We start from the raw sequence: 25,438 nt of genomic DNA, 5'->3' as shown, positions 1-25,438 counted from the left end.
CCTTCCATCAAGAGCACAAATTGTGGTGGCTTTAAGTTCAGTTACCAATATATCTGGTTACTTATTACCAACTTTTTTTCCCTTTTGGGGTCAGCACACTTTTACTCCCAAATTGCTTTTGGATATGAGTGCATATTATTTCTGCAACTACAGATAAACAAAAGGGCTACTGGAACACCTATTCAAAGCCTGTTGTGTGCTTTATATATTTGTTCAGAGCACCTATACAAATGACTGAATTCCCAAATACCCTGAAGAATCTGAATTGTGATTTCTTTTGGAAATGTACATTATAACTTCAAAATGTCTGATAATGTTATTGGAGAATCAGATAATTAGAAATTTCTAAATTATACTTTTGCTTTAGTAAATATACCTCCACATGTAGATGCTCTCAAAATTAGACAAATTAAGAAGATGGTTATTTAGGGGCGCCTGGGTGGCTCAATTGGTTAAGCATCTGCCTTCAGCTCAGGTCATGATCCTGGAGTCCTGAGATCAAGTCCTGCATCGGGCTCCCTGCTCAGCGGGGAGCCTGCTTCTCCCTCTGCCCCTTGTCCCTGCTTGTGCATGTTCTCTCTCACTCAATAAATAAGATCTTTAAAAAAGATGGTTATTTATATGATGAAGGACTGACTACTGGTTTTCACAGCTGGTTCTACTAGTATGTTCAAAAGGTCAGTGTCCATGCAGGTTTTTCCAGTATATCTCATGTGTAAGGCAGGTACATCTTCTCTTCAGAGACGTGAAAGCCTTTGTGAAGCACATTCACTTTGGGGAGACTACTAGATAAACCACTGTTGTGGCAGAGCCAGTATGTTCTATCAATCACAAACAATTTTCTTATATTTTTGAAAGTTGAGTCTTAGCCTGAGTACATTTGATTCTTATTTATTTTTTTACCTTTGACCCCTCTCACCCATTTCTCCCACCTACCTCTGGCAACCACCAATCTGTTCTCTAAATCTATGAGCTTTTAAAATTAATTGAGAGAGAGAACCTCAAGCACACTGTATGCTGAGCATTTAGCCCGAAGCAGGGCTCAATCTCACGACCCTGAGATCATGACCTGAGCTGAAATCAAGAGTCTGATGCTTAACCGACTGAGCCACCTGGGCGCCCCATGGTCTCTGAACATTTAAAGTCAAATTTAGATAGATAGCTTCCAAGTACATTACATCAATAAGATATATTATTTTCCAGACTAACTACAATTCTAGGCTAGAAATGTGACCGGAATAGGAAAACAATGAGCACATGGGCATCTCCCCTATATGAGGACTTTAATACTACTTCTACAAAAGGGAGTAAGAATCAGAAGAGCCACCGGAGAAGGCTAGTACGCTGAAGACACAGAACAGTGGAGAAACATCAAATGGTTAAAGAATAAAAAGGCCAACATGTACCTTTATATAGTCAACAAGATTTTGGTATTCAATGTAGTTGCCTCCTCCCACCACAAAAACAATTGCCTAAAAAATGTAGATAGAAAAAAAATAGGTAAGTTGAAAGAGTATTTTAAGTTTTAAGCAACATGGTTTTTACTTTGAAGCATATTCCTCAACTTACATAAAAAAAATAAAAGCTAGCAAAAGGTCACATCCTAAGCACCTAATGCTACTTCAATTAAAAGAAATTTGTTTCTAAAACGTGTATAGAGGAAAATAAACCTCATTCTTCAGTTAAATAATAGCAAATAAATCTAAAGGGCTTCCTCCAAAATGCTTTTTAAAATTTGAGGGTATTTACTGTAGGTAGGAAAAACAAAACTTGGCATTAACATAATTTCCAAAACATTCTTTACTATATTTATTTTTATTGCGAAGCTTCTTCTATTTCAAATGAAAACACAGTGTAGTAATTCAACATTTCCATCCAATACCCAGTGCTCTTTGCAGCAAGTGCACTTCTTAATCCCAGTCCCCCCACGACGTCCCGTCTGGTAACCATCAGCTTGTTCTCTGTAGTTAAGAGTTTGTTTCTTGGTTTGTCTTGCTATTTTTCCTTATTTGTTTTGTTTGTTAAATTCCACATGTAAGTGAAATCACATGGTATTTGTCTTTCTCTGACTTACTTCACTTAGCATAATATACTCTAGCTCCATCCACGTTGTTACAAATGGCAAGATTTTGTTCTTTTTATGGCTGAGTAATATTCCATTATATACTTCTGTACCCATTCATTAGTCGATGGACACTTACATGAAAAGATGTTCAATCAACATCACTCATCATCAGGGATATACAAATCAAACCACCATGAGATACCACCTCACACCTGTCAGAATGGCTAAAAACAACAAAGGTGTTGGGGATGATGTGGAGAAAGGGGAACCCTCTTACACTGTTGGTGGGAATGCAAACTGGTGCAGCCACTCTGGAACACAGTATGGAGGTTCCTCAAAAAGTAAAAAGAACTACCTTACAATCCAGCAGTTGTACTACTAGAGGTATTTACTCAAAGGAGACAAAAATACTAATGCAAAGGGATACATGCATCCCAATGTTTATAGCAGCATTGCCTACCACTGCCAAACTATGGAAACAGCCCAAGTGTCCATCAACTGTATCAGTTATTTTTAGTTCAAACTATTCTAAGTAGTTTTATAAATGAGGAAAATATGGTTACTAATATGGTTACACAGAATTAGTTTTATCAAAATTACCATAGAGTAATTGTAATAAAGCCATCTTTAAGATGAAGACAGTTCTTCAAGCCTGCTTAGTCATCATCTTTCCATTTTCAAGACAGAATTTTTATACAGAACTTACCTCCTGGAATGGATTTTTGTTCCTTGGAACTGAGCTGCAACAAAGGAAAAATGGTAGTGAAAATTTCACACATGGCTTTCACTATGGATAAAAGAGGTATGGGAAACACACATGTGCATACACAATTAGATATGTATTTACAATTCTTCCTCTTTCACGTTCTCTGAGGCTGGGTCCTTTAGTTTTGTGTACCCAAACAGTGAATTAGGATGCAGAGGGACATGAGGTACATGTGTCAGTATCTAAAAGGGAGTAGGGCAATCTGTTAACTTTAAAATCTAAGAGCAAACTGAAAGGGAGTGGGAAACACTGAGCAGCAGCTCTCAGAAGGAATAAAATCTGGTTATAAGGTAAGTTGCTAAAATATATATTTTAGTGGTAAATTATAAAAAATTTTACTCAACATAATTTTACAGTTTGTCAGTATCTACATTTGTGAAAAAACTATGTAAACACATGTATGGGAAGTAACAGGAAGAAATGGGATGGGAGGAGAAATTTGCATTTTGCTGTAGCTTATTAGTTCTTTGTATTTCTAGATACCATTCATTATATATTATTACATGTATTAGCCACATATTTATAAACTTATATTTTATAAATACTTATTTGGTGTCCAAGAGCTCTTTTAATAAAGATATTTTGCAAAGCTTTTGTGAGTCAGACATATTTGTTTCGGTGCTAAAACAGGCAATACAAAGAGAACTTAGGTTCCCTCACAAGCAATTTTTCAAAATCCCAACAAAGAGGAGAGTGCTATTATACCATCCTTAATTACTGAAAGGCCATTCCACAACTTTACCATCTTTTCCTCATTTCTATGGCCTGTTGAATGAATTCTCCATAGAAACAGTACTTTAAGTTCAAGAGTACACATAGAAGGAGGAGAAATTTACATAGCACAATATTACTAGTAATTAATAATCGAGATTAATTGCGATCAAACAGCTCAGGAGAAGGCAAAGGAGAGTTTCTAAGAAGCAAAATGTGTCTACTTGTTAGCCATATGCAAATACAAGGATAAAATGTAAGCCGGAGACAATCAAGACAGGAAAAGAGTTATAAATCCAACGTTTTAACGGGTACAAATCAGTGGGTTTTAGTGTATTTACAGAGTTTTACAACTGTCACCACTGTCTAACTTCAGATCACTTTTTTACCACCCACAAAAGAAGCCCTATACTCATTAGTTGTCATTCAATTCATTCTCTCCCTTCTAGAATTAATTCTTTGTCAAATTCTCCTTTGCCAGCTGCAGCTGCCCTTACCAGCTTCTTTTGCAACTTTAGCAGTATTTCTGGTAAATTAAGAAAATAACCTTTTAAGTCACAGTCTAATAATCTAAAACAAATAATCAACTATCTAGTGACCAGATTATCTGTTCTATTGACAAAGATGTAAAAGCTTAGGATAAAGCAGAGACAAAGTTCTAAAGATCCCAAACGTAAGATGTCGGCAAGGAACTAGCTTCCCTCAAGTTTAGATGAGAAAGATCATTCTAAGAAGGTTTTTTTCCCTCCTACTTCTGCCTATTCTTTCTCTATGTCTTGTAGGCTACTTTTCATACTACCACGAAGTAAGTCTTGAAAAATGATATCGATAATGAAGCAAACAAGCACCTTACCACACCACGTCTGTTATAAAATAGAGTATCTGTAGAATGTTTCACTGCCATAAAGAAGTATTTACAACAAGCTACAGAGGCTTGGCTTTTATGGACCAGTTAAATAAAAACAACTGGTATCCAACATAAAGTTCCCATCTTCACTTTGGTTCAATAAGAATATTCATTTAAAAACACATCCAAATTTCCCTCCCCCATACAGTCTGTAAGACTGCCATCTCGTCATAAAAACAAAAAAATAAACCTAACATTTTTTTTGTGTGAGTGTATATACTTGAAAAGAACCAAAATGTCAAGTAAAATTAGCACTGATTAACTCTTGGTAGTAAGATTATACTTACCAGTTTTCTACATAGTTTGAATTTTTAATAAGCAATTACTGATTTATAACAAAAAATTATTTCCATTCTTAGCAGGGTGGGAAGACCTACAAACAAATTACACAAGTCAAGAGCTGCTTACCTGTCATTGCCCCGTAGCATTTTGGGATCAAAATATCTATAGTCATCAGTTTCCTATTAAAAAAAAAACAGAACTTGAATTCTCTTTAGAAAGTTACCATTTGGTTTTGAGTATTTTATCTAATTAAGCTATTAATCTGGTGGATTGATGAAATAAATCTGTCACCACCACCACTACTACTAACAGAGCAACACTATTCTAAATACTTTAGATGAAATTACTCACTTAAATCCCCATAACATCTGTGAGATAGTCACTGTTACCTCTGTTTTTTCAGATGGGCAAACTGGGGTACAGAGAAGTTCTGTCACTTTCCTAAGGTCACATAACTAGTAAGTATGGCAAGTCCAGGATTTGAACCCAAGTAGTCTAGTTTCAATGCCCGAACTCTTAACCACTATACTATACTATACTATACTATACTATACTACACTATACTGCTATACTGTCTTGAAAATATACCTATTTTATAAACCAATTATTTTTATTTTGTTTTAGAATTTTGTATGTCCATGATTTTACTGAATATACAGAATAACCTAATATAGGTTCATAATCTCTATTACTTGAAACATTTAGAGTTAGATGTATTCTGGAATTCTGAATTTAAAAAAATTTTTAGATAGGTAATATCATGCATAAACTGTATATAACACTCCCAGTTATGGGAGTTGGGTTATACAAAATCCTTCAGTTTTCAGAACTTCGTAGATTTCAGAAGTTGTGGATAAGAGGTTGTGGACTCTATCAACTGCAAACTAGCTTCTTGATATTAAAGGAGCTGGAAAGTACTGTTTTACTGCTTGCAGTGTAATCACTCCCTAACCTCTGCCTCCCCCTCCTTCCGCAGCACAGTCAGCCAAAGGAGTATGTTCTTTGCTGGAGTGTGGATGGCCCTTTGCAAACCTGACTAATGACAAACTACGCACTGGTTGCCACCACCTAGTCCTATACTCAGTGGTGGACTGTGCTTAACCAATTACAAAACTCTCAGTCCATTCAAAAGTAGCATGATAATCCTTCAACACTTTGCTCCAGGAAACCATTACCAACCAGATTTACAAAATGAAACCTATCTGATATCTTTTAAATTCCCTTCTTTCAATTTATCCAGTCAAGAAAAGCAAAGGAGAACACTTAGTAAGTGATAAGAATGCATCTAGAATTAGGATATAGCATTTTCAAGACTTTGAGATAAGAGGCATTCAAGATTACCCACCAGGTCTAATTTAGTCCACTTTGCTATGCTCTTTGGTATTTTGCTAATCTCTCTTTAATGCCTCCAAATCAAGTTGTCTATCTGGGAACAGGAAAAGGATAAGAAAAAGTGCAGGTAGCTGCCTCATCTAGCAGATGGATAAAAAAAAAATGCTTTCAAAGCAGAAAAAATTTACTAATTCTAATTAGTTAAAAAATATCTGTCTGTAGTAACGTGTCTTCAGTTATACAGATAAAGTCACTAGTTAACTAATAAATAAACTTACATAACCTGGAGAAACATCAAAATAACTGTAATTTAGCCATTCATGTGTCTATAACAAATACTGTGGAAGGCATGTGTATGTTGGAATGAGTAGTAATCAGAAATACAGGAATAGTAGGTTTTTGGTTCCAATTCCGCTACTAAAAATAGTGTGACGTGGGAGAAGTCATTTAACATCTCTTGGTTTCTTCTTCCCAATGTTCAAATTACTTCTAATGTTTCCTTAAACTCTAAAGCACTGTGACTCCAGGAAAAGCATGTTTCTTGCCGTCATCATCAATATAGCACAGTGGTGAAAAATGTGGCCTGCCCAGCTCTGCCATTTATTACTTTGTGTCCCTGGGCAAGTTAATTAACTTTATTGTGCCATAGTTTCCTCATCCATAAAATGAAAATAATAAGATGGTATTTTTCGTAGAAGGTTCTAATAAAAACTAAATGAAATGTGAAAAATGTTTTGAATGGTTCCACAGTTCCACCTAAAAAGTATGTAATAACACTTAGCTATCATCTTTATTACTGTCATTATTCATTACCTCAACTTCAAAATTAGAGACAGTAACAAAATATCCTAAACTTCCTTAACCCCTTGGGTATTTGGCATCTGTCTAAAATTCTGCATTTATTCATATTTTTAATCTTTATTAGTGTTTGGGATAATATCTCTCACAAATTTAGAGATTATGAAGTAGTATTCTCTAAGATAATTAGTCATGAATGTATTCTTCTCTCAGGCTTTCAGCCTTTTCAAGAAGAGCTACTTCTTCCTATATTCTAGGATGTTCTAACAGTCTACTGTTACACTACATTGTATACCATTTTCTCTGTACAGTTGCTGGACCAAAGAATCTAATCCTTTTTAGCTTATCATTATAGACCATTCTCTCATGCCTTTCATAAATGTAACTGACTCCTTTGGAGATGTTTTATTATATTCTTTATTTTCATATGATCAGACTTTTTAAATGTTTTGTTAATTTCCTTTAGTAGTATTATCATGTTTTAGCAATTACAAAAAGTGACACAAAAAGTGACACATTTACCTGAAGATTCTGTTCCATCTTTCTTAGCATGGGATCTTAAGCCTTGCTGCCAAAATTTATAGAGATCCAGATCAACCCGAACTAGGGTTCTAATGTTGCCTTTCTTGATTCTAGACCCTTGTGATAACCACTTTCTAGTCGCCACAATAACAGGATGAGCTGTTTTATGAAATGGACTGTGATGATTTTCACATTCTTTTCTCGAATTGTAAGCAGAGAGCTTGGAAAACCAGTATATGCTAACAATATTTACCCATTTGTCTATTCATCCAACAATTTCTCTCTCAATTTACTTTTCAGCCCAAGACTTTCATGACATCTGAACACATGCACTTAAAAATATCACTGTGTACTCCTCTCCTAATTTTCATAAAGTTAAATTGGTCTGGTACTCTATACTACACCAGCTGATGCTCACTAGTTCTTTGTCATTTACAGAAACTTGCTACTTAGGATATATTTTACATTTAACTATATATAGAATATAATCTACATTTAATTTGGATGAGAGCTGGCTGAAATAGTTATAGCAGCTGAGAAAACCAATTCTTATTATCTGTGATAATGGCTAAAAAGGCTTTTTGAGAACACGGATTCCTTCCTTTCCCTCATGTAGTCTGCTGTGATTAAGCCCACAATGAACTCAGATTGTACTGCTTTTCATGAATGTACTGAGTTTGATATGTTCATGGACTTGTAAGTACAATGTTATATGCTACTTACAGGATTTGACTTCATCTCCATGAGATTGTCTAGAATACGAGTAACAGGTAGATTCTGTGGAAAAGATAAATATTTTGTTAAACATTAGAAGAATAACCAAAGTTGTTCTCTATTAACAAAACAACTGAATCATTCCACAGGTAAGCATGCTTACTTTTCCATGAACCACATCTAAAATTAAGTATTCTGTGAATGGTGTCATAGATGTAAATACCCCTGGCACTACTCAAGTTTCCAGAGAAAAAAATGTAATTCTAAATCAAAAGGTCCTTTTGCTGTGAAAGTGTAACCAGGTTTTAATACAAACACGTTTGGGTTTTTTACTTTGTTGGATGTTTGCTTTTTAATACGACCACAGTTGCAAACTTTTGATCAAATAAGAATCCCATTTCCCCTATTTCCTTTCTGCAGGTAGTAAGAGTTTCTTTAGACACAGAGTAACTTAAAGTTTGAAAATGTATGAGATTAAAGAAACTCAGGAGTCTTTCATTTCTAATGTATATTCTTCTAAGCCAAAAGGATACTTGTGTTCTTTGAAAAATGGGGAAATGGATACATACAAATTTTATTGACCATTTTTGTTTTGCCTGGGATAAATTCTAAATTTTCAATGACATACTGCATTGTTTTCTTGCAGAAGAAATTCCACTTTGAACATGAAATGTGTAACACCTGTGTTGGCAGAAGACTGCCTCTTGACATGCTTACATGCCTTGGGATAAGAAATAGTATTGTTACATTTCAGTCTATTTTTTATCATTATTTTGAACATAAAACATGAAGTACAGTTTACTAAGTGACTCTTCATCCCCACTGGGATAGTATTCTGCTTACTTTGAGCTGCTATTTCCCTTATGAACTGTATAGGATGTTCTGTAAAACATATTTTCTTTTTTTTTTTTTTTTAAGATTTTATTTATTTATTCGACAGAGATAGAGACAGCCAGCGAGAGAGGGAACACAAGCAGGGGAGTGGGAGAGGAAGAAGCAGGCTCATAGCAGAGGAGCCTGATGTGGGACTCGATCCCGGAACGCCGGGATCACGCCCTGAGCCGAAGGCAGGCGCTTAACCGCTGTGCCACCCAGGCGCCCCTGTAAAACATATTTTCTATCTTAGAGACTTCCTACAACAAAGGCAACATTAAATCTGATTAAATAAATGTAAATAACACATTACTATTTTACAAGAGTTTTGCTTTCTTTAGGTCATAAAACATTTTATTTTATTTTATTTTATTTTATTTTTAAAGATTTTATTTATTTATGTGACAGAGAGACAGCCAGCGAGAGAGGGAACACAAGCAGGGGGAGTGGGAGAGGAAGAAGCAGGCTCATAGCGGAGGAGCCTGATGTGGGACTCGATCCTGGTACGCCGGGATCACGCCCTGAGCCGAAGGCAGACGCTTTAACGACTGCGCTACCCAGGCGCCCCCATAAAACATTTTATTATTACTAAAATGGACTACCACTACAGAAAATGCTGCTTTGCCCAGACAGAAAATATGAATTTCTTTTTTCTTTTCTTTTTTTTTTTTTAAAGATTTTATTTTCTTTAAAGATTTTATTTTCTTCGACAGAGACAGAGACAGCCAGCGAGAGAGGGAACACAATAGGGGGAGTGGGAGAGGAAGAAGGAGGCTCATAGCGGAAGAGCCTGATGTGGGGCTCAATTCCGTAACGCCGGGATCACGCCCTGAGCCGAAGGCAGACGCTTAACCACTGTGCCACCCAGGCGCCCCTCTTTTTTCTTTTTCTTCCTTGAGATTAGCAAGTAAAAGCCTTTTAAGATAATCTTAGCCAAGTAAAATTAAAGCTATTTCATCACTCCCTGATATTTGTGTTGGCCAGAAACCTTTTAATATAAACAAAAGCACCAAAGGTTCGATCTAACTGAATGTATTTCCTGAATTCTATTATTTGGAATTAAAAAAAAAATAACATAGCTCAAAATTTTACCTTTTAAGTTTTGTTTCAAATAAAATTGAGTTTGTACAGGTAGGAATAAGTCTAAACCATGACTTTCTCTGAAGAATGACTGGGGGCAGATTTACATCTATAAAAAGGCTTTATCCCAAAGAGCAAACTGCAGTTATAGATTTCTTCCAAGTAACATTAAAAAACGATGAAGTACTTTGCAAAATAAAAGGAGGGAATGATTTTTAAAAAACACCCGGAGCAAGAACACATTAAAATTATAAGATTTTACTAAAATTAATTTTATACCAATTTCTCTATTTAGATACAGCTCTCCACTGAGCTCCCTGAATTGCACTACCACATCTGTGCCACGGAGAAAAATTCAGAAAAGATGTTATGTAATGATAAAGCTGTTAAGAGTCATACTACTTTTATATTTGTGAAAACAACTGGAAATTTGAATACTTGTATCAACAGCTCATGATAAATCCTCATGTAGTATAAAAAGGAGATTTTTCTAAAAGGTACAACTAAATTTTGCTTTGTATTTTATAGCTCTGCAATACCTAGAGACAAGCCTGCTAGTGAACAGGTCATTAAATAAGAAAAATTCCTTTCTAGCAGAATAATTCAAAAGTTCATGAGCCCAGAGACAATTCTTTATGTTTTTCTCTGGTCTTTACAACCACATAACACCCAAAGAATCATCTACCATTGCTGCACCCTAGGATATTCACATACTACCAGAGATTAAGGAAAACTTCAAGTGTTGAGAATGATAAAGGAAATACATAATTTCCTTTCCATAATGTTGTTAAAGGCATGAGAAAGATTACTTCAGAAAACAACTTCTGAGATCCTTGTCACGAGCTAATGCTCTACCTAGCTTTTGTTCTTTGCCTAAATGAAGAATTGAGTTCATCATTAAATTAATTTTTTTGAGAGTAAGTGTGGAGGTGGGAGGTAGGGAGGGAGGGGTAGATGGAGAGGAGAGAGAAGAGAGAGAATTCCAAGCAGGCTCCACACCCAGCACGGAGCCTGAGCCTGATAAGGGGCTTGACCTCACAACCCTGAGATCATGACCTGAGCCAAATCAAGAGTCAGACACTTAACCCACTAAGCTACCGAGTTAATCATTTTAAAAAATCACTGTTTTTTTTTGTTTGTTTTTGAGAGAGAGAGAGTTGGGGGTGGGGGCAGGGAAGGGCAGAGAAAGAGGGAGAGAGAGAATCTTAAGAAGGCTCCATGGCCAGCACAGAGCCGGATGCAGGGCTCATTCGCACAACCCTGAGATCACGACCTTAGCTGAAATCAACAATTGGACACTTAACCGACTGAGCCATCTAGGTACCCCCAAAATCAATTTATATTAATAAATTATATGCAAGACTGGTCAACTTTTGAAAAAAAACTGAACTGTGGCAGCTAAACACTAACAAAGAGAAAACATCAGAACAAAACCATACAATTTGTTCAAACAAAAAATTTCTGTAGCTCAATAAAAGAGGTATAAATAAAATTTAATCAAATAAAGATTGTTTAAAAAATTTGTTTAAATTTAAAAATTTTTTTTGTTAAAAATTTGTTTAAAAAAATTCCCAAGCATAGTTTTTAATGTTTTTGGAAACTGTTTTAGAAAAAAAGGTAAAACATTATCATGTAGGTTAGCAAATAAATCTTTAGTAGTCAAAAGCCTTATTATAGACATAGATTTGAGACAAAAAGGTCTCACACACATGAATATCATAAATTAAGGATCACTGTTTCTAAAATCCTCAAATTTCAGATATATGAACTAGCAATTTTATTTGGAGGAAAAAAAATCTATTTCTAAAAACCCTTACTGTTTTTACGACCACAATCATATTTTGTGATATTAGTCACTGGAAAAGTTTAAACAAAAGCAAAACTGAAATAAAATATGCACAGAAATTAAAAAACAATCTAATATAACTTTATACCCAAAACAGTTAAAAAGTTTTTTTTTTTCCTTTAGTTCTCCTAGAATTAGCCACTTGTTGCCCTATATTGCCATCTGGTCTATGGTGACTATTTCTAACTCCCCTGTTGCAGCCCTGGGCTTGGGATGATAATGTGATGCTGAAGTCAGCATTGAGGCTGGGGCAAGAGTTGCTGCTATCCTGATTATCAACACACTGGACAGTGAAAACTAGTATGTGGACTTCCTTGAAGAGCATGCTTACCTTGAAGACTATTAGCCAAGTAAAGAATAAGATGAAATGCGTGGATACCAGAAACACATTGGGAATGATGTAAGGGACAGAAAGTTTTCAGTGAAGTAAAGAAAGGAAAAGGGAGGGGGAATAAGAGCATCTATTTCCAAAATTTTGAAATTATAAATCAGAAAAGGATCTATGGGTGAATCCAATATTCACATCAGTATCTTACAGATAAAGAAATGATAAAATATATAGTGTTTTTTTCCCCCCAAATTATAGCATATTAATGGCAATAAAATCAAGAAAGATTACATGAACCCAATAAAACTAAGTTCTCCATCACTCAGCTTCAACAATGATCAACTCATGGCAAACCTTATTTCACCTACTCCCTACTTTCCTAGGTTGTTTAAAACAAGTCCTCAATATAAAATCATTTTAGTCATCAGTATTTCAGTACATATCTTCAAGATATAAGAACTCAGAAAAAACTATAACACTACTAGCATACCTAAAAAGATTAATATAATTTCTTAATACAGTAATATCTAATCAACGTTAAAACTTCCCTGTTGCAAACATTTTCTAGTTTTCTTGTTCAAATCATAATCTTAAGGGCCATACACTACAATTGGATGATACACCTCTTTTTTTAAAAAAAGATTTTATTTATTTATTTGAGAGAGAAAAAGCATGAGCAGGGGGGAGGGACAGTAGGAGAGGGAGAAGCAGACTCCCCGCTGAACAGGGAGCCCTGACAGTATAATAATTAAAAAAGAGTCTCTTGTTCTAGAAATGTTTAAACTAATAGAAATCCATTTTAAAAGTTACAGTGTCCTAATATTCTAATATTGAGCAGTACAATGATGGGAGGTCTGGGGCAATTTGGGAACAAAGAGGAAAGAGATGACCAGAGAAGAGACTGCTAGAGATGAATTCTGTCACTTTCACACTTGTAAAGTTTTGAGTACTTTATGCCTCTTAAAATCTCTAAATATCATTTTGTATTTCTTATCTGAATGTTTTAAACTATAAATGAAATAAAAACAATATTTATTGTCTGCTTGTAAGAGCTTCGTATACTTTCTTTATCGGGCAAGGTAAGTTTCATGCATCACAAGTATTGGCTATCACATAAAACCACCTGAATGATGTTCACAGATTTGGAATTCGTGTGTGGATAACTGTACAAAATGTGATGAATAATATAGCACAAACTTGCATAATTCATAAGTCTTATTTTACTCTGGCTTGTTTGCTAAAATAATCTCGCTTTTAAAAATGAATAAACAAATAAATCGCAAGCAGTGGAAATCAGTAGAGTTAAAAGATGTATCATCTAGGGGCACCTGGGTGGCTCAGTAGGTTACACATCTGCCTTCGGCTCAGGTTGTGATCCCGAGGTTCTGGGATCAAGCCCTGCATTGGGCTCCCTGCTCAGCAGGGAGTCTGCTTCTCTCTCTCTCCCCCTGCCCCTCCCCACTGCTCGTTCTCTCTCTCTCCTTCTCTCAAATAAATAAATAAAGTCTGAAAAAAAAAGTTACCAGAATGTTTTCTAATAAGTATACTCACTTGCTGTTTCAATACAAGATTCTTCACTCCTTCCATAACAAACTGTGATCCTGTATTCATGACTCGTGATAGGAGACTAGGAGCAAAAGAAGATCACACTAAGTACAAATATCTTTCCAATTTGTTACAGATAAAATATTTGCCTGATTATACACGACCTGCTGATGCTCACTGTACCTACCACTTTTATTCTCACTCAACAGAAGTGACCTGAGAATTTTTGCTTCCCTAGATATCACTGCCGTAATTTTATCTAACAATGAAAGTGATAAAATTCTGACTAGTCAATAATTGTTCATCAAATGTAAAAATAAAAGCTGTCTTCAAATAAACCTTTTAATTGCTTAGTCTTAGCTATATAGGCATACCTTGTTTTATCATGCTTCACTACAGTGCACTTTGCATAGTGGTTTTTTTTTAAACAAACTGAAGGTTTATGGAAGCCTTGTGTTAAGGAAGTCTACTGGCACCATTTTCCCATCAGCATTTGCTCACTTCATGTCCGTGTGTCACATTTTGGTTACTCTCAGAATATTTCAAACTTTTTCATTACTACTGTATTGGCTATGGTCATCTGTGATCAGTGATCTTTCATGTTACTACTGTAACTGTTTCAGGATGCCACAATCCTCCCCCATGTAAGACAGCAAACTTAACTGATAAATGCTGGGTGTGCTCTGAATGCTCTATCAACTGCCTGTTCCCTTGTCTCTCTCCCTCTCCTTGGGCCTTCCTATTCCCTGACACACGACAATATTAAAATCAGACCAATTAATAGCCCTGTAATGGCCTCTAAGTGTTCAGCTGAAAGGAAGAGTCACATGTCTCTCACTTTATTTTTTTGATGTCTGATCTTATTTGTTACTCTTAGACAATCTCCTTTTTGACTGGACTCAGAGGTCAAAGCTCTCAGAGAGGACAGCCTCTGTCTCTCGGCAATCGGATCTTGGTGTTTTTCTTTGGCTTCCCTCATTCTCCTGGCCAAAAGTTTAGCATATTCTGCAGCTTCTTTCTTATTTTTCTTAATACACTGTTTCCTCAGAGCAACATGCTGACATCTGTGTCGGAGGACACGTGGAGTAACAAGATGTTGAATCTTCGATGCTTTGGTTCCTGGTTTCTCACCTTCCTTGTTTAGGGGCTTTCTTACAACATACTGGTTGACATCATCTTTAGAGAGACTGAAAAGTTTGCAGATTCTGCTAGCGCGTTTGGGCCTCAAGCAATGATGCCCAGTAGTATCACTGAGTCCAGGATTATCCCTTCCCCCCCCTTTTCACAATGACCAAGGTGAGAACAGTGAGATTGGCATCCACAATGCAACCTCAAGCAGATTTGTGCTTTCTTTCTTCAGTCTTCCTTGGTCTCTCTCTGGTCCCCCAGAATGCTCCTTACTCAGCAGCAGGCAGACATGGCCATGGGTCAAGACACCTTGCTTTATGGAGAAGCCTTGTTTGTCACTGCCCCCACTGATTCAGACCACATGATCCTTCTTCACCCAGAGCATCAGCAGCAACTTCCGTGGCCACATGCTTCTCATAAAAGAGGTGAGGTTTGTGTTTATCGTCCGCTTGAATGAGTTTCTGGCAGCCAGTAGCTGGGAAAGAGATGTTCAGCTTCATCCTAAAGAAGCCTACCACCTCTGGGCCCCATGAAAAAGAGCACATGTCTCTCACTTTGAATCAAAAGCTAGAAATAATGTATTGAGGAAGAAGGCATGTTGAAAGCTGAGACAGGCGGAAAGCTAGGCCTCTTATGCCAGTTAGCCAAGTTGTGAACATGAAGGAAAAGTTCTTGAAGGAAATTAAAAACGCTATTCCAGTGAACACATGAATAAGAAAGCAAAACAGACTTATTAATGATATGGAAAAGGTCTGTAGTCTGAATAGAAGATCAAACCAGCCATAAAATTCCCTTCAGCCAAAGCCTAATCCAGAGCAAGGCCCTCACTCTCTTCAATTCTATGAAGGCTGAGAGAAATGAGGAAGCTGCAGAAGAAAAATATGAAGCTAGCAGAGGTTGGTTCACAAGGTTCAAGGAAGGAAGTCATCTCTATAAGGTAAGTGCAAGGTGAAACAGCAAGTGTGGATGTCGCAGCTGTAGCAAGTTATCCAGATTTAGCTAAGGTAATGAATGAAGGGGGTTACACTAAATGACAGTTTTCCAATACATACAAAATAGGACTCCTACTGGTAGAAGATGCCATCCAGTACTCTCACAGCTAGGAGAATTCAAGGCTTGGCTTCAAAACTTCACGGACAGGCTGACTCTCTTATTAAGGGCTACTACAGCTGATGATTTTAAATTGAAGCCAATGCTGATTTATCATTCTGGAAATCCCCAGGATTTATCCCTTAAGAATTATGCTAAATCTACTCTGTGCTCTAGAAATGGAATAACAAAGTCTGGATGACAGCACATTTGTTTGCATGATTTACTGAGTATTTAAGCTCACTGCTGAAACCTACTGCTCAGAAAAAAATATTCCTTTCCAAATATTACTGCTCATTGACAATACACCTGGTCACTCAAGAGGTATGATGGAGATGTACAATGAGATTAATGTTGTCTTCAAGCCTGCTAACAAACTATCCATTCTGCAGCTCGTGGATCACGGAGTAATTCTGACTTTCAAGTTTTCTTATTTAAGAAACTTATTTCGTAAGGCTATAGCTGCCACATATAGTGATTCCTCTGATGGGTCTGAGCAAACTAAATTGAAAAGCCTTCAAGGTTTTACCATTTTAGATGCCACTAAGAATATTCGTGATTCATGGGAAGAAGTCAAAGTATCAACATGAACAAAAGGTGATTTAGAGGGGTTCAGGACTTCAGTGAAGGAAGTAACTGCAGATGTGGTATAAACAGACAACTAGAATTAGAAGTGGAGCCTCAAGATGTGACTGAGTTGCTGTAATCTCATGATACAACTTTAATGAATAAGGAGTTGTTGCTTACAGATGAGCAAAAAAAGTAGTTTCTTGAGACTGACTCTACTCCTGATGAAGATGCTATGAAGACTGCTGAAATGACAACTAAGGATTCAGAATATTCCATAAATTTTGCTGATAAAGCAGTGGCAGGGTTTAAAGGACTGACCCCAATTTTGAAAGAAGTTCTACTACAGGTAAAATGTTATCAAGCCCTATGCATTGCTATAAAGAAATTGTGAAGGACAATTCCATTGATGCAACAAATCTTACTGTAATCTCATTGTAAGAAATTGCAACAGCCACCCCAACCTTCAGGAACCACCACCCTGATCAGTCAGCAGCCATCAACATCGAGGCAAAACCCTCTACCACTAAAAAGATTATGACTCGATGAAACCTCAGATGATGGTTAACATTATTTAGCAATAAGTTATTTTTAATTAAGTATGTACATTTATGGGGTGCCTGGGTGGCACAGTCGTTAAGCGTCTGCCTTCGGCTCAGGGCATGATCCCAGTGTTCTGGGATCGAGCCCCACATCAGGCTCCTCTGCTAGGAGCCTGCTTCTTCCTCTCCCACTCCCCCTGCTTGTGTTCCCTCTCTCGCTGGCTGTCTCTCTCTGGCAAATAAATAAACTCTTAAAAAAAAAAAAAGTATGTACATTTTTTTGACAATATGCTATTATACCTTTAATTGACTACAGTACTGTGCACACATAACTTACACGCATGAGAAACCAAAAACTTAATTTTGAGTTGCTTTATTGCGATACTCGTTTTATTGCAGTGGTCTGGAACTGAACTTCACCACAGTATCTCTGGGGTATGCCTATAGTTTTTAGGCAAATTATAATTTGAAGAGAATTCCCTGCTTTCCTGATTGCCTTAAGGCTAAAATAATAAAATTAAAGACAGTAAATAAGATTACTTGTTTTAGGAATTCAAAACACACAAGCTGAAAATATGTGAGTGTAAGTATTACGAGTAGGTCAAAAGTTACTATTTTCTCTACATCACAGCAGCTAGATCAGTCCTGTGTTTATACGATCTCCCCACAATACATCTATCATATAAAAATGTGAAGCACAACGTACCTAGTGAGTTTTACCTCAATTCTGAAGAAATGTTTATTGTCTGAATTTTTTTTTTTTTTAAAGATTTTATTTATTTATTTGACAGAGATAGAGACAGCCAGCGAGAGAGGGAACACAAGCAGGGGGAGTGGGAGAGGAAGAAGCAGGCTCACAGCGGAGGAGCCTGATGTGGGGCTCGATCCCAGAACGCCGGGATCACACCCTGAGCTGAAGGCAGACGCTTAACCGCTGTGCCACCCAGGCGCCCCTATTGTCTGAATTTTTAACACTAACAAATGACCTGCCACATTGGGTTTACATTTGTAGCTTAGTCTCTCACTTTGGATCAAAGCATGCTTTGTGGGATAGAATGGTATTCCTGTATTATGATATCAGAAGGCTAGGGATACCCTTCAAATCAAAATTTTCCTATCACACATTTTATTAAAATTCTCAAGTACAAAATCCATAAGAAATCTAATAGGCTTTAAATATTCAGTTAAGTACTTAAGACATGAAACTGGAAAGTCTATTAAAAACATGAGAGTAATTTTCCAAATAAATTTCCTTTTCCCTATCTTGTCCTTACTTCTCTCTGAAATGAAGAGCTGGACAAGATGGAAAATCCTTTCTTTAATAGAAACAAGAGAAAGTAATCTTTGTTGAAGTAAAGAGTTCAGAGCCAATTCCCTGGTAACAGGCAACTCTGAGTGGTAACCTGCATAGCACTGTATGAAGGTGAGGCTAGCTGGATTCATTTTGTCAAGCACTTACAAGGTCCTGCCTTAGGCTGAGTGTTTTTCCTTTTTGAAAATTGTTTCATTAAAACCAGCAGCTCAGGGTGAGGCTAGAATAAAACTGTTTTCTCCTGCACTACTTGTTTCTTTTCCTAAATTCTAAAAATTAAGGAATTTGAAATAAGTATGGTATAAAAAAGAGTAGTTAGAATTACCTTGTTCAGCTACTCTGAAAATCACACACACTATAGGAGTCTCTGGAATCAGAAGTCAGACCCAGTTCTGGGGACTTCCTCCTTGTCATTTAACAGTAAGCCTAGGTGTATCTTGAAGTTGTCTTGAATGCCTAGCTCCAAATCTATATTACTTAGCAACACTGATATAAGAATAGCTTTAACCTTCATATAACTTCTGAAAATGAAAAATGTCATGTTTTAAGAAAAAGGAAGCAGAAGAAGCCAACAGCTCATACCATGTAAAATATATTAACTTTCATTTTAAAATGAGAATTTAAACTTAAGGAAGGCAAAAGCATGTTGACATTCATAGCACAATGAAAACATTCTGAATTCAAAGTGTCAGTGTGTTTCTGGGTGCCTAGGTGGCTCAGTCGGTTAAGCATCTGACTCTTGGTTTCAGCTCAGGTTATGATCTCATGAGATCAAGACCTGAGTCAGGCTCCCCGTTCACGGGGGAGTCTGCTTGAACATTCTCTCCCACTGCCCTTCCCCCAACTCGTGCTCTCTTCCTCTCTAAAATAGATAAATCCTTAAAAAAAAAAAACAAAAAAAAAAACAAAAAACCCAAGCCCCCCAAAAAACAAAGTGTCAGTGTGTTTTTAAGGCATTTGAGTCAAATTATGGCCTGGAGTACCAGACTTATTCAATCAGAAGTATTAAAAACACTTACCCCATTGGTTTAGTGGTAGTGTTACCATAGCTGGCAGGAGCTGAGGCCATCTTGGCAAAAGCCCTATGAAATAAGAAAGTTATATTAGAAGTTGATTATCATAGCTAACATTCAGCAGCACAGAATTAAAAACTCTATTTAGACTGTAACTTTTACTATGCAGACATTTTCTGAAAATAGTAATCAGTTTTCAATACAATGTTTCAGTACAATCAGCACTGGAACAAGTATATAAATACTGATTATATGATTTGTAATCATGTAAAATGATACCCAAGTACAGTATAATTAGTACTGAAACACTGAGATTCTTAAAAAAACACAAATGCATTCATTTCCCAAAGTTCAAGATTTTTTTCCTTTTATTATATCTGATCCTTAACATAAAACAGACTTGCTGCCTTAAAAGAACAATCACATACTGATTAAGTCTCTTTATTGTTCCCCACATTCCATACTCCCTCATCCCCAGACACATCTTTGCTCACGCTCTCCTTTGAGGGGGATAAACTGCTTTCTTCTCCAACAGATACTGTGCATTTCCTTCTCAGACTCAGTTCAAAACCACTTTCTTCATTAACACTATTCTAATTTTACTACCCAATGATTTCTCCTTTTAAGAGTTACATTCTACGACACACGCTTTTATATTTAATTGCATATAGTCATTTATTTTCAGTCTTTCTAAATGTTCAGAATCTAATTAACTAAACTACAGAATTCTTGAAGGCTGGGCAAAAAGATGGCACTTAGATATATTTTTAAAAATATTTCCCTTCTGAGAATATGTTCACTGTAGAGAATCCAGAAAACAGTATGCTCCCAAGAGAACCCTACCACTTTAAGGATCACTATCAGGATTTTTTTTTTGTATATTCTTCTAATCCTTGGATATTTGTATATATAACATATAGACTTTCAAAAACAAGATTGATATCATATTGCAAATACTGTTCTATAACATTTTAACAGCATACCATAAATATTTTCATGTGACCCAATATTCTATTATAATAATCCTAATTATTTCAACTGTTTTTATAAAAGGAAAAAAGTCTACTTAAATATGAGAAAATTTCATGAGAGTAAAAAAGGAATGAGAATCACTAAGATGTGATAGTTAAGATGCTAAAAATACTCTATATTTCAATCTGGACAAAATTTACTGATAATACCACCAGAGAAATCCCAAACACAAAAATCGCAATCTTGTTCAGAAAGGAGGATGTGAATCAAATGTTTTCAGAAATAGACTAGAATTTCTGCCTTCAGCAAGTATTTATTTTTTCACTAGAATCAACTATATCTAAATAATAAAGAAGGTATATAATAGGGGCGCCTGGGTGGCACAGCAATTAAGCGTCTGCCTTCGGCTCAGGGCGTGATCCCGGCGTTGTGGGATCGAGCCCCACGTCAGGCTCCTCCGCTATGAGCCTGCTTCTTCCTCTCCTACTCCCCCTGCTTGTGTTCTCTCTCTCGCTGGCTGTCTCTATCTCTGTCGAATAAATAAATAAAAAATCTTTAAAAAAAAAAAAAAAAGAAGGTATATAATGGTACATTTTTATGGCTGAACATTATGTAAACAATAAATATCACCACTGAAGAAAATTTAAAAAACCACTATTTAAGAAAACAAACAACAGGTAAATTGAAAGTTAATGGAAAACTAGAATACAAAACTATCTATATGATAGATATGATTGTCAAGACTTAAAAAATACGTGTAATGTGCATATAAAAAGATATATGCTAATGTTTAGTTGTAGGCTCTGGATGATGAGATTACAGGTAAATTTTTACTTTATACCTGAGTTTTCTAAAATTTTCTTTGAAAAGTGGTATTACTCATAATTAGAAAAAAACTGTTAGAACTTACATATTTTATAACTATATAAAATGATGCCCAAGACTGGCTTTCCTCTTATAACAACAAATGTTTGATTACGGAGTTCCACACAAATCATAATGTTAAAAAGCAATGACATATGCCACACAGCCAAATGTCTAAAGGATATGTATTATAAAAATTGTAGAAGGCAGTTTTCAGTTTCTCTTTTTAAATAGACATTTGTTGTATGTTTTTCTTACTGGAAGAACACAGTCAAATAAAAAGAAATTTGAAAAAGGAGGTGTGTGTGGCTGGCTTAGTCAGTAGAGCATGTGGCTCTTGATCTTGGGGTCATGAGTTCGAGCCCCACACTGGGGGCAGAGATTACTTAAAAAAGAAAAAAGAAGGTGCCTGCCTGACACTCTAGTTGGTGGAGTGTGCAACTCTTGATCCCTGGGTTATACGTTTGAGCCCCATGTCTGGTGTAGAGATTACTTAAAAATAAAATCTTAAAAAAAAAAAACTCATAAAAAAAAAATCCGAAAAAGCAAACAAAAGTATAGATAATAAAAAGCACTCAAACTCAAAAACTCAGAGATAACCCCTGATAACAACTTGGCACATTTATTAATACAATTGAGCTTGGAAAGCTATTCAAAATTGTAGTCTTAATAACTTTAAGAAATATTTTGACGGTAATGTTTGTTGTAGAAAATCTGGAAAATAAAGCACACAAAATGAAAAAATTCTACTACTTGGAGTTACCCACTATTAACATTCTAATGTATGTCATTTCAGCTATGTAATCATATGTGTATGTTCATATACACATATACACACATAGAGATGGATGGATAAATGTATAGATAATAGAGATCATTATTGTAAAAATTGTCATCTAAGTTTTGGCTCAAGTATCACCTACTCAGAGACTTTCCCTGATCTTCTCGACAAATTTAACTCTCACACCCAAGTTAAGATCTTATCACTTGCACTCATATGTGGAATTTAAGAAACAAAACTGATGAACATAGGGGAAGAGAAGGAACAATAGAGTAAGATAAAAACAGAGAGGGAGGCAAACGATAAGAGGCTCTTAACTATAAAGAAAAACTGAGGGTTGCTGGAGTGGAGGTGGGTAGGATGGGGTAACTGGATGATGGGCATTAAGGACAGCACTTGATATAATGAGCACTGGGTATTATATGCAACTGATGAATCACGAAATTCTACCCCAGAAACTTCATAATACACTGTAAGTTAACCAACTTGAATTTAAATAAAATCTAAAAAAAAAAAAATCTTATCACTTGGTGTTATTTTATCACTTAGTATGGTTTAACATTATTCTGTTCATTTTTTGCTTATTGGTTGATTCATTGTTCCCTCCATGTAAATTCAGTGAGCATAGGGGCTTCCACATGTTCACTATTGTATTTCCAATGTCTAGAAGAATCCCTAGGCATAGAGAAGAGGAATCAATGAAATCAATGAATAGTGTTATAAACTATTTTTTCACTTTATCATGTAACATATACATTTCCAGTGTTATATTAAATAAGTCTTCTACAACATGTTTTTTTCAATTGTACTGTATCTTATGGAAATTCCTATTGTAGGACATTTAGGCTGGCTGCTTCTAAGATTTTACAACACCAATTACTTCTTTGGGATAAAACCTTAAGAGCAGAACTGTATGGTCAAAGATTTTTTTTTTTTAATTATTTTTACACCATCTAGCGAAAATTCTGACAATTTATGTTTTTAATAGCAGAATATAAATGCACCAGTTAACCTGCCTATATCCTTGGCACAGCACTTCACTAAATCTTTGCCCTATGTTAATCTCCATTTCTCTATTAGTGAAATTAAAATTTTCTTCTAATGTTTTTGAGACATTTGACCCAAACATTTCAGTCTTCAATGTTCTTATCAATGAAGAAAATACAAACCTGTCTAGGAAAGAACATTATCACCATTTTATGTAATTTTTTTTTTTTAAGATTTTATTTATTTATTTGACAGACAGCCAGCGAGAGAGGGAACACAGCAGGGGGAGTGGGAGAGGAAGAAGCAGGCTCCCAGTGGAGGAGCCCGATGTGGGGCTCGATCCCATAACGCCAGGATCACGCCCTGAGCCGAAGGCAGACGCTTAACGACTGCGTTACCCAGGCGCCCCCATTTTATGTAATTTTAAGTTGTGGACAGGGAGGGTCAGATAGGGAAATATTTATGCCACTGAATAAAAAAGAAAAAGGTACTATTAAATTTCTTGGTAACACTGCCATTTTCTTGGGAACTCTATTTCCACTGTACTCCCTTATATAAGAAAAAAATAAAACTTACTTCCACTGTTTGATATATTGTAAGGGATTAAGGTTGCATCCTGCATCAGTTAAAGCTTTTTTGTATTGCTCCAGATCAGCCTGAAATAAGCAAAGAACGGTATCATAAAAAATTTTACTTTTGTGAAAGAGAAGACCATTTTGTTTGTTATTATTTGATTAATCAAAAAGTTAGACCAAAGGCATGAGTTTAAATTCTAGGCACCCAAGCAGAGTGGAGTCATATTTTAAATGAGTATATAAGTGAGCACCTGAGACAAAAATCACATCTAATGAAAATTACCTTTGACAGGCTCCCAAAGCACCTATCCAGTATTTCGTCATCCCTCAGTGAGTCCAACAGAGCCAGTTTTTTCTCCACTTTTGAAATACACTGCCTTTCCTTGGGATAAGCACTAAATGAAACATTTGACTCAACCAAGAATATTTTAAAACCAGAAACACAAGGGGACATTGTGACATGACACGGACTGAAGGGAAATTCAGATTCAGGTTTTCCCCTCTCACATGCACTCCGGTGGTCCAAATTCATTAACTGAGTATCAGGCGTCTTACACTTTTTAAACTGTTGTTTTCTCTTTCTTGCTATTTTTATTTCCTGATGAGCAAGTTTAGTTGAATTCCTGCACTTTGTGAGAGCCTACCATCATGGTGACTCCATTAAAAAAATTTTACAAGATAGAAATGTAAAGCTCACCTTCAACCAGAGATGTTTACTACTTTGCATTTTTGGGGCTGTCGGGCTGACTTCAGTAGTCATAATTTGCTTTAAACCTCTTAATGGTCACTTAAACTTATGAAAAGACACAGTCCATACCAAAAATAAATAAAAATAAAATAACATGGTCAAGTTAAGGGAATGTGGAATTAAGTTTTAAAATCATAAATTCTTAAGAAAATATTATAAATAGGCTATAATCCTATATATATACCCCTGTAAGACTCCCCTAAGATATAGGTATGAGATACTTCTGAAAAGAAAACTACACTTTCATATTGAATTAAAATAAAAGCTATATACCCACAATAAAACAGAATTGCCTAAAGCAAATACTGGGTTTAGTTTACTGTTTTAACATGACAGAGATTTTTGACCAAAAGAAGTGTTATGATCTACCAGACTTTAAAAAAAAATGCTACCAGCGAAGGAAAGAAGTTTATAACAATTATATCATTCTAGATGTCATCTCTACAATTCTAAAATTCTTTTGCTTGTTGCTCATCCAGTAAAATTTCACTAAGTTAACATTAGAGAGAGTTAGCAGGTCTCCAACCCGGCAACAACATTGATACCAAAATCACCAATTGCCTTCAAAGTCAATTACCTATACATACTTAAATTTTATTTCTTCTTCAAAAGCAATTGATGGCCTATCACAGAAAAAGAAAACAACAAAATTACCCACAATCCACTCTTCCAGTGGGGGGGGAATCTTCTAGAAAGGAAAAGCTGTCATTTTCCAATCATTCTGAGAAATTTATTGATATAAAATTATCTGACTGCAATACAAAAAATGTCAACTTTATTTTTATATGAATCATATGACAGATATAAATCTGAAGTTAAATTTCATTAAATTAAATTATAATATTTACATAACTTTTAGGAACTCTGGGTATTTTCTCACAACTAACTCCTTATATTCTATAACGAACATTAGTTTTTAAGAACCTTAAAATATTACCAAATTTTTACTTTAAAGATGAATTCATTGGAAGACATTAGTGGCCATAGCTCAAAGAAACAGAGCTTTTAAGATCATCACATAATGAGAAATAAGACCAATGTTTCAAATAGCAAACTTGGTTAACTTAGTTTATCATAGCTATTTTCCAGAA

At 35.7% G+C, this 25,438-nt stretch overlaps 1 protein-coding gene and 1 pseudogene across 1 annotated transcript in view; both read right to left on the bottom strand.

Moving 5' to 3' along the window:
* SCFD1 (sec1 family domain containing 1) overlaps window positions 1–25,438 on the bottom strand; it is a 98,382-nt gene that overhangs the window by 4,873 nt on the left and 68,071 nt on the right. The window contains exons 17-23 of the mRNA XM_045802627.2: window positions 23,601–23,680; window positions 19,427–19,489; window positions 13,776–13,851; window positions 8,107–8,160; window positions 4,858–4,910; window positions 2,772–2,805; window positions 1,407–1,472 (exon numbers count right to left, since the gene is read on the bottom strand). Of these exons, the coding sequence (XP_045658583.1) occupies window positions 1,407–1,472; window positions 2,772–2,805; window positions 4,858–4,910; window positions 8,107–8,160; window positions 13,776–13,851; window positions 19,427–19,489; window positions 23,601–23,680 (426 nt within the window). The remainder of the gene's footprint in view (window positions 1–1,406; window positions 1,473–2,771; window positions 2,806–4,857; window positions 4,911–8,106; window positions 8,161–13,775; window positions 13,852–19,426; window positions 19,490–23,600; window positions 23,681–25,438) is intronic.
* LOC123795718 (small ribosomal subunit protein eS6 pseudogene) lies at window positions 13,859–19,419 on the bottom strand (annotated as a pseudogene).

Source organism: Ursus americanus, chromosome 35, assembly GCF_024610735.1.
Source record: "Ursus americanus isolate L20-20 chromosome 35, mUrsAme1.1.p, whole genome shotgun sequence".
NCBI lineage: Eukaryota > Metazoa > Chordata > Mammalia > Carnivora > Ursidae > Ursus > Ursus americanus.
The sequence above is the reverse complement of the archived record's forward strand: the minus strand, read 5'-3'. Positions and strand labels throughout refer to the sequence as shown.